At 46.6% G+C, this 9,351-nt stretch overlaps 1 protein-coding gene across 1 annotated transcript; it reads right to left on the reverse strand.

Moving 5' to 3' along the window:
* Positions 1–6,299: 6,299 nt before the first annotated feature.
* LOC118755331 lies at positions 6,300–8,580 on the reverse strand. Its single transcript, XM_036490172.1, has 2 exons — positions 7,230–8,580; positions 6,300–7,170 (listed from the first exon to the last, which is right to left on the reverse strand). The coding sequence occupies exon 1, from the start codon at positions 8,555–8,557 to the stop codon at positions 7,385–7,387; it is 1,173 nt and encodes a 390-aa protein (XP_036346065.1). The 5' UTR covers positions 8,558–8,580; the 3' UTR covers positions 6,300–7,170; positions 7,230–7,384.
* Positions 8,581–9,351: the final 771 nt, after the last annotated feature.

Raw genomic sequence — 9,351 nt, forward strand, 5'->3', positions numbered from 1 at the left:
TTCACAAGACGTGTTAACCGTCGTAAAATCTTAAGCTTAACACTTGTTTATGTAAAATAGCGGTTAAAATGGTTGGGGGGTTGGCTAATTATATATTCTTTATCAGTTTAAAAGAATTTCGGTTTAGTTAGAAATCCCCTAACACCATTTTAATTAAAAAAGATGTTAACCTTAAGATTTTACGACGGTTAACACGTCTTGTGAATCCCCTAATTATCTTTATTTATTTAACTTTAAACAAAAGTGGAAAAGGAAACTCTCAAACTGCAAAGTACAAGTCAGAGACAATTTAAATTCTTGCTTTCTTTTTCGCCAATCAACACAAATATCCGGTTAGCCAAGTGTCATTGCCTTTGCAGCGCAACAAGTGTACGAGTGATATTCTATGTATGTATGTATGTATGTAAGTATATGCCTTTACATATTTAACGATGTTGCAACACTAAAATTACACTTGCAACGGCATTATTTAAATACCGCCTAACCAACGAAGATATGCAAGCCAATCTACAATTGTCATAAACAAGCAACTTTACGGGCATAAAGAATACAAATAAACAAGTAAGAGCAGCGCTGTCTTCGGCTATGCCGAAGGCTTCATACCTTTTATGAACATCTGCAAATTTTACTTTGACAGATTACTGCTTTTGAATACATCTGCATACATCGATAGAGGAGTTACATACTTATATAAAAAATCGCATCTAAACAATCAGAGGTATGGAAGATATACTTTATATGACCCAATCTAAGTTATTTTCACCGCTATGTGATCGGTATGTAAACCGGTAACACAATTTATTGGGTTTAGTTTCCTATATAAAGGAGATATATCGCAAAAACTGGTATCTGAACAATCAGTGCTATAGGAGATAAAGCTTATATAGCATAGATTTTGACGATTTTCTCAGTAGACTTTGTATTATTATTTATAAAATATCTTACGAAATTTATCAGTATTAGCTGTTCAAATAAAGAAGTTTTACAGTAAAATCCCATGTCTGAACAATCAGATGTATGGAAGATATATGTTGTAGTCATCCGGTCCTTGTTATTTTCACTGTAAGTATTCTGTTAATAATGAGAGAAAATGGTGCGAAGTTTCATGTTCCTAGCTGCATAAAGGGAGGAGTTATGATAAAAGACCTCATATCTGAACAATCAGTTGTATGGGGTCTGCAGGTTATAGTGACCCGATCTTTGTTATTTTCCCTGTGAACGATCGGTGAACGAATGGGTCGCAACTCCCGCAGTGGCACCAATGTCAATTGAAAAAAAGAAAATGGAAAAAACACAACCAAGTGTATTAGTGTATAATAGCTTGAATTTCAAGTGGCTTTATTATCAAATAAATCAGTGGGTGTACAATGTGATTACCTTTTAATATGTATCGCTGGGTGATGGCTGAAGTCGTCCGGTCTCCTTGATAGCTCGAAAGAAGTGAAAAGGTCCCGCTTTGACAAAGTTAAGTTTACCCGCCGGCAGCCAACTGCTCGGAGGGGAAACTTAACGAAAGTATGTTACAACGGGAAATAATACATTTATTGCTAACGGCGTAGCAATAAAGGTAGGCCGTATATATGCCTGAGTGTGTTTGTGTGGTCGGCTCAAGTCAATGCACTTTTACATTAGGGTGGTTCGACCTTTAAATCATTTGGTTTTGCATGAAGGCCTAAACATGCCGGCCCCCCTTGCTATCAACAACATCGGTCGAGCGCTTCAGCCACCACGCCGGACTGAGTACTAAGAAGTAGAAAAAAACAGTCTAAATATATGTAAAATAACAATTCATTTGAGAAAAAAAGATTATTATTGTTTCCAGTGGCAGGATGCCTCCAAGTTCCGATGGTCCACGTCTTAGTTTCCTAGCTAATGAAGGAATAAAAGGAAGAAATACTAATGAAAAAGGTATGGTTGAACATTTCAGAGCACATTTATTGATAAAAAATTTCAAAATTCAGTAAAAAATTCATGTTTACAAAAAAAAATCAAACATTGAATTTAGGAGCGACATACTCCTGAGAGCATCCATCCAAAAATTGTGCTTTGGGCGATAAAGGGACCAAACGTGTTTGGGAGCATACCCGGCAGTACGATGTCTGGGTATACGTCGGCTCCCAGTACTAAGCGAATCGGTGTCGACGTATAAAAGTTTGGATCCGCTAGTCGTATGTGCGTATACGCTGTCGCTACTGACGGATCGACGCTACTAGTGGGGCTAACACGGACGTAATTGTTTATCGTTGTGGCGTGGATAGCCAACCTGGTGTTCTGGCCGTGTTTTCCCCTCAGACGCAGTAGACAGCCACGTTGGTTTCCGAAATTTGAAACGTCGAGCCTGAGTTTTACCACTAAATCTGTCGCAATTATAGAAGTCGGAGAGCATACGTCAATCAACGCGCGTATAAGGTGCAACCGTCCACGAGCTTCTATTTTTACCACGACCGTTGGAGCAATAGACGTCACCGGTCGTAACGCTTGGGTTTCGCGTGCAAGTCGACCCGCTCGAAATGCGATGGATAGCTGGCGAGGCCTCGTCTCCAGTCTACCCTGATCGCGATTGGGCCTGTTTGACTCCACTCGCTTTTGCCGCAGGCGGAAAGGCCTAGTTTCCGCTCTACGGTTCTGCCGGGCTGTTGACCGCGGTCGGAAAGGCCGTGTTTCCGATCCACGTTCTCGGCGTCGTTCGTGCTCTAACAGGGGTCGGAAAGGCCGAGTTTCCGATCCCCTGGTTATAGTCGGGAGGGGAGTCCCAGATTCCGGTGTGGATTCTGCTAGTTCATCTTCTAGGCGGAGCGGCCTGGTTTCATCTGCGTGGTCGGACGCGTTGATAGATAACGCGCGTTCGGACTCGTCCTCACTAGCAACTTGCTCGCTCCATGGGCGTGTATCAATCGGCTGAAGGGGTTCGGATTCGTCATCCATGTGCAGCGTTGTGTGGTGTTTTTCGCGGCACCGACGACATCTTTCTTCGCTCGTGCACTCGTCAGACCGATGCATCATGGACAGGCAGTTTCCGCAGAAGCGACCAATCAGTGCCTCCCTCAGTCTCTCTTCGGGAGTTTTACCGCGGAATGATGGGCAGAGCCGTATCGGATGCATACCTTGGCATAAACGGCACGCTAGAGCAAAGCGGTTTGATTGTTGCTCGGCCTTCTTTCTCATCGAGGTGAAGCGAGTCATCGTTGATGTCTGAAATCATTATTTTTTCCCTTTTGTGTATATTTGGCTATATAGATATACGTACTTGTATATATATGTATATTCTAGTTGGGTGGCGAGTAGCAAAAAAAACTTAATTATATGTGGCTATTGTAAATTTCGTATATTTTATGGTACGGGCTGTCTCATATATCACTGTCTTGTGATAGTGTATAGTGTGCATAATATTGCATGAGTTTTGCATAAAGTGTGTGGGGCACCTTATGTTTATGCATCGACACACGGTTATCGACTTTGATTTCTCTGCTCGCATCGGTGAGTTGTCATTTTGTTAATTTGTGTAATTACACGGCCTGCCACCCAAAACAAAAGTAAATAAGTAAGGGCAACCAAAAAATCGCAGATAGGAAGTGGGCTGGAACGCCTGACAACTTGATTTAAGGTAACTAAAACCATGCATAGTATTTGTTGATGAGCCTTGTAAACAATAAATTATAGGTCCGGAGCAAATCGGCAATGCAAACTAATCACAAGCGTGAGGGATTTTGTGTTTGTAAGGCGTTGCAGTTTTATTGGATCCTAGGTTAGGTTAGGTTGTCGCGGTCGTCTATAAGACACACTTAGGCTCAGGGCCCATTGTGATGCCGCATGTTGGGTCAGCAACTCCCGATCCCTCCTAAAACCATTTTGAACTTTGAACGAATTTTAGAAGATCCCTGATTTCGACGCATCTAAGGTCCTCCAAGTTGTCGAAGAATTGCCTACCGAGAGTGGAGAGTCTTCGTCTAGATAGAGCAGGGCATTGGCACAACAGGTGGAGAATCGTTTCCTCCTCTTCTTCATCTTGACAGCTTCTACAGAAGTCATGTGAGCGTAGGCCGAGTCGATCGGCGTGCTTGCCAATTAGGCAGTGTCCTGTTATGACGGATACTAATAATCTAATATTGGACTTAGACTCAGTAGTAGGCCAGTGCGGTTGGCGCTGAGCACCGGCCATAATTGTTTGGCAGTTTTGCAGGTGATTTCGTCCTGCCACCTTTCGTTCGCTACTTTAGTGAGCCTCTCGGAGATAAGTAGCTTACAGGTTTGCAAGGGTATTCCTATTTCGTCATTTATATCCTCAAAAGGAAGTTTCGTGCCAAGTCGCGCCAGTTCGTCGGCCTTACAATTCCCCTCTATGCCGCAGTGTCCCGGAACCCATATTACCTTTGGGCGAAATGACTCAGCCATCTCGTTAAGAGATGCGCGGCATTTCATGGCTACCATGGAGGTTGTCGACTGCTTCGTGAGGGACTTTATTGCCGCCTGGCTGTCAGTGAAGATGTAGATATCAACTTGGGGTATCATATCACACTTTACCAGTTTCGTGGCCCTGTCGATTGCCATCAGTTCAGCCTGAAAAACGCTACAGTGGTCCGGGAGACGAAAGCTGAGGGAGATTCCCAGGTGATGGGAATATACACCTCCTCCAACCCTACCCTCGAGCTTTGAGCCATCTGTGTATACATGGATGGACTCTCCACTACTTACAGCGTCATGCTTCCACTCTTCCCTTGAGGGTAGGAGGGTCGCGAACGCTGTAGCGGGTGCAGGTTCCGGAAGTGCATAGTCCACCAATCCGGGTAGCCCCGGAACTTCCGTTAATATTCTACCGTGACCATAACTGGTATTTGACCACTTATTTAGAGTATTCATTCGAATTGCCGCGCCACTTGCGACTTTTTTGGCATGTAGGTCCACCGGAAGAAAATTCAGTAGGGCATACAGTGCCTTGGATGGTGTTGTTCTCATCGCACCAGTTATGAGTGTGGACGCAAGCCTTTGAACCTTGTCCATTTTTTTGAAGTTTACCCCTTTCCCAAGGGCGTTCCACCATACCCCTATACCGTGATAGAGAATTGGCCTAACCACCGCCGTGTATAGCCAGTGTATTATTTTGGGTTCCATCCCCCATTTTTTCCCTATTGCTCTGCTGCAGGAATATAGTGCCACTGTTGCTTTGCGCACTCTATCTGCAACGTTGGGCCCCCAGTTTAGTTTCCTATCTACTATGAGACCTAGATATTTGGTCTCTTCCTTTATTGCGAGGGTATTGCCCTCTAGGGTTATGTTCCCGAGATCAGGTATCTTGTGCTTCCTGGTGAACAGCACAAGGTCTGTTTTTTCAGGATTCACTCCCAGTCCTCGCCTGTTACACCACTGGGATAGTTTGTTGAGGGATCTTTGGATCAGATCTGTCAATGTTGAAAGATGTTTACCCGAGATAGCTATTACAATATCGTCGGCGTATGCAATTATCTGACCGCCAATGTCTTCAAGTTCCCGAAGAAGGCTGTCTACTGCTATATTCCACAGGAGCGGTGATATTACTCCCCCCTGGGGTGTACCCCTGACGGGGAACCTTTTTATAACTGATTCACCTAATCCTGCGCTTATTTCTCGGCCGATTAACATTCGTTCAATAAATGAGGTTAGTGAATTGCTTACTCCCAGATTTATCAGAGATGAGATAATCGCTGCAGGAGATACATTGTTGAAAGCACCCTCGATGTCCAGGAAGGCCGCGAGGGTGTATTCTTTGTAATAAAGTGATCTTTCAATTGTGTGCACTAAAGAATGGAGTGCTGTTTCGACTGATCTCCCTTTGTTGTAGGCATGCTGGGCTGCCGAAAGTTTGCTGCCCACCTTGTCTCTAATGTGCCCATCTATTATTCTCTCTAGAGATTTCAACAAGAAAGACGACAGACTAATTGGTCTGAAGTCTTTTGGTCTCGTGTGTGTAGTTTTCCCTGCCTTGGGAATGAAAACTACTCTTACCTCCTCCCATTTGAGGGGTATATAATTCATTCGTAACACTGCTTCAAAGACTGGTACGAGTATGGGTGCAATCATTCCTGCTGTATGCTGTAGGTCAGCGGGAATAATGCCGTCTGGTCTCGGAGATTTAAACGGTTGGAAGCTGCTAATAGCATGCTTTATGTTCTCCTCGGTTATGATATTCGCTGGAATGTCATCATGGTTGCCTATGATTCGGGTATTTGTGACTCTACTGTGGAGGCAACCCGGAAAGTGCGTCTGTACAAGAAGCTCTAGAGTTTCTTCGCTGCTAGTTGTCCAATCGCCATCCTCCTTGATGAGATAGCTAATATTGCTGGGACTCATAGATAGTATTTTGCGCAGTCTGCTGGCCTCCGAAGTACTTTCTATCTTCTGACAGAAGTTCCTCCATGAGGAGCGCTTAGCGTCTCTTATTGCATACTTAAATCGGCGTTGCCAATCTTTAAATTCACTCCAAGAGTTGGATCTCTTAGCTTCATTAAATTTTGATCTGCATTCCCTTCTGAGGGTTGCAATTTCAGTGGACCACCATGGAGGTTTTGGTTTCCTACTTGTTGCCCTGATTGGGCAGGCTGATTTTGCTGCACGATGAAATGCTTTAGTTATATCGTCTACGACGTTATCAAGTTGATGTTCCGAGTTTATTTGATTTGTGAGGCCGGAAATATTATTAGAAAATATTGTTTCAAATTTTTTCCAATTTGTTTTTCTGCGGTTTAAGACCGCTTGTTGTTTTCTTACTGGTACGTATAGGTTATAAACGACGTACATGTGATCCGAAAAGGAGTTGTCTTTTGAGACTCTCCAGTCATTCAAGAGTTCTGCCCCCTGCTCATTGACACATGTAATGTCAAGGACCTCCCTTCTAACAGACGTCACAAAGGTAGGGGTATCACCTACGTTGCTAACCTGTAAGTTATTGCACATAATGAATTCGAATATCGACTCACCGCGTTCATTTGTATCTGAGCTGCCCCATATGTGATGATGGGCATTCGCGTCCGCTCCTATGACCATCGGAGTGCCGCGTCTAGAGGCCTCCATTACCGCGCTCCTTAAGGATTGTGGTGGAGGTAATGTTTCTGCGTCGTGGGCCATATATGTGGAAGCCAGCCAAATAGACATTCCGCCTGATTCCACTGCTATGATGACGTTGTCCGCATCGCTAAACTGTATCAAGAGAAATGCATTAATACACTTTTTTATCAATATGCACGACCTGGGTTTACCTTTGTCAGTTACATAGAACAGCTTGTATCCCTTCATATTCAATCCACAAACCCGATCTTTTATGACCCAAGGCTCCTGGATGAGTGCGATCTCCTCTTCTCTTTCGGCGAGACGGAGGAGAAGTGCGGCTGAGGCCGCCTTGCAGTGGTGGAGATTAATCTGAACTATCCCCACCATCAGTTTCGCGTGCTGCTGCTGGACAGCCAACCACAGTCCGGTTGACGTCCTCTTCGTCAGAAAGGGGGAGGATGTCCTCCCCTTCTCCTTCCACCATGGTGTCGGAAAAGTCGGAGTGGTCCCCCGCCCCCTCTTCTAGAGTCACCCTCTCGAAGAGTTCGCCGACCATTCCGGAGGTGGATGCCACTTCGTCGTCAGTAGCACTTTCCACTGCGCTCGCTTCGTCGGTAGGGTGTTGTTTCCCTGACACGTCCTGCCGATAAACATGGAGGTTCAAGGCTTGGAAGCCATAATTTATCCTCCAGTTTTGGTTGGCTAGCGGTTCTACTGATTCCTCGTTGAGGACTATTACCGCTAACCTTCGCTTGCCATCGATATCGCCTATCTTTGCTACCTTCCAGTCGTGGGTGGGTAGCTCGGGGTTGCCCATACGTATCCATTCCAGCACTTCCTGTGGGTCGGTGTGGAAGTCTGGAATCCAGGCCCTGGATCTGGGCCGATTGGGAATGTCTTCCCGCTTTATCGCCTCAAGGCGTGCACCCGGCCAGACCTCGCCTACGCGACTGATGGCCTGGGTGTATAGGTCGACGGATCTCTGGTCCGCGCACCTTGTTAATTTGACGCGGTTTTGGAACCAACCGGCGTCCGCACAACTGGGGGGTGGTCCTGGGTTTTCCCCTAGAACCTCCTTATAGACGGCCCAGAGTCGCCTGTTGACCAGGTCCCAGTTTTGTGGTGATATTGCACCATCAAGTGAGCTGCGGTCTATCACAGCCCTGGTAAATGTGTCCTTCGCCGCGTCCGCGAAGGATCTTTTCTGCAGCTCGTCCGCTGTTAAAAAGGCGGATACCCTTGTTCTCTTGGGTTCCGAGCTTAGCTCCCTAGAGGACTTCCGCTTGCCTTGAGCAGACTCTTGTTTGGCTTTCGCCTGGTGTTCAGCCATAAACTTTTCGGCCCAATTTCTTGAGTCCAGCTCTTCTGCGGTCAGTTCTTCTGGCTTCTTATCCCTCAGTCTCTCCAGGATTCTGAGGGCTGACCGTCTGGTACGATAGTACCTTTCTGATGCACTAATGTGCTTCTGGGGATGGCTACTGCCCATCGCTACATTAGTGCCAGAATGGCGCACCTCAGAGGCCGCTGGCTTAGCCATGCGGTCTGATGTCGCCGACGCCGCTTTAGGGATTACACCTGTCGATGTTCCCTTGCCTCCTGGAGTGGCGGGGACGGCAGCAGGGCTAGCTTGTCTTGTGACAGGGCTGCCCTTGCCTCCCGAAGACCTATCTGCGAGGGTGGGTCTGCTACCAGCACCGGACGGATTAAAATCCTCGCTAGCTTGTCTAGGGACATGGCTAGACCGGTTGCCGGAAGGGGGCCTCGATGCCGTTGAGGCAGTCCCAGAGGGGACAGAGCGTATGCTCAGCCCTGGCTTGGCCACAGACTTTGCACCGCTGGCTTGCTTGGTCTTGTCCGAGGACAGACCGGACCTTCCTGACTGGGTGGGTCTACTTTTTTTGGGGGGTTCTCGGTTATCCGAGGCAGGTTTTTTATTTGAGTACATCATTCATAAACGTCCGCACTGCTCGACGTGGCGAGCGTGGCGGACTACGTATTTAGGGGGGGAAAAGGGAGTCGTCGACCACAGCGGTCCCCTCCGCTGTGGCAAGGTCATTCTACCTCCTGAGGTGACCCGGTATCAGGAGAGCGCCGTTAGAATACAGCCGGATACCCCTGGCTGCAAACCATCCAATAGGCACGGTGACGCATAACACCCTGGATTAGGGGGGAAAGGAAAGGGAAAGATGGGAGAGAAGGGTTGGGTAGGACGAGCGTGGGGGAATCGTCGGTACGGTCCTCTCCGTATGTATGATTGGAGGAACACGACGCCCGCAGTTCCGCAGACGGGTGGTCGACCAATCTCCATACGGAGCTTCCCTCTTGGTTCGT

The sequence above is a fragment of the Rhagoletis pomonella genome, unplaced genomic scaffold, assembly GCF_013731165.1.
Source record: "Rhagoletis pomonella isolate Grant_MI unplaced genomic scaffold, Rhpom_1.0 Rhpom_scaffold_05942, whole genome shotgun sequence".
NCBI classification, from domain to species: domain Eukaryota; kingdom Metazoa; phylum Arthropoda; class Insecta; order Diptera; family Tephritidae; genus Rhagoletis; species Rhagoletis pomonella.

Excerpts from the sequence above, each read along its gene's own strand:
- LOC118755331 (XM_036490172.1), bottom strand. The coding sequence starts at position 8,557 with ATGGCTAAGCCAGCGGCCTCTGAGGTGCGCCATTCTGGCACTAATGTA.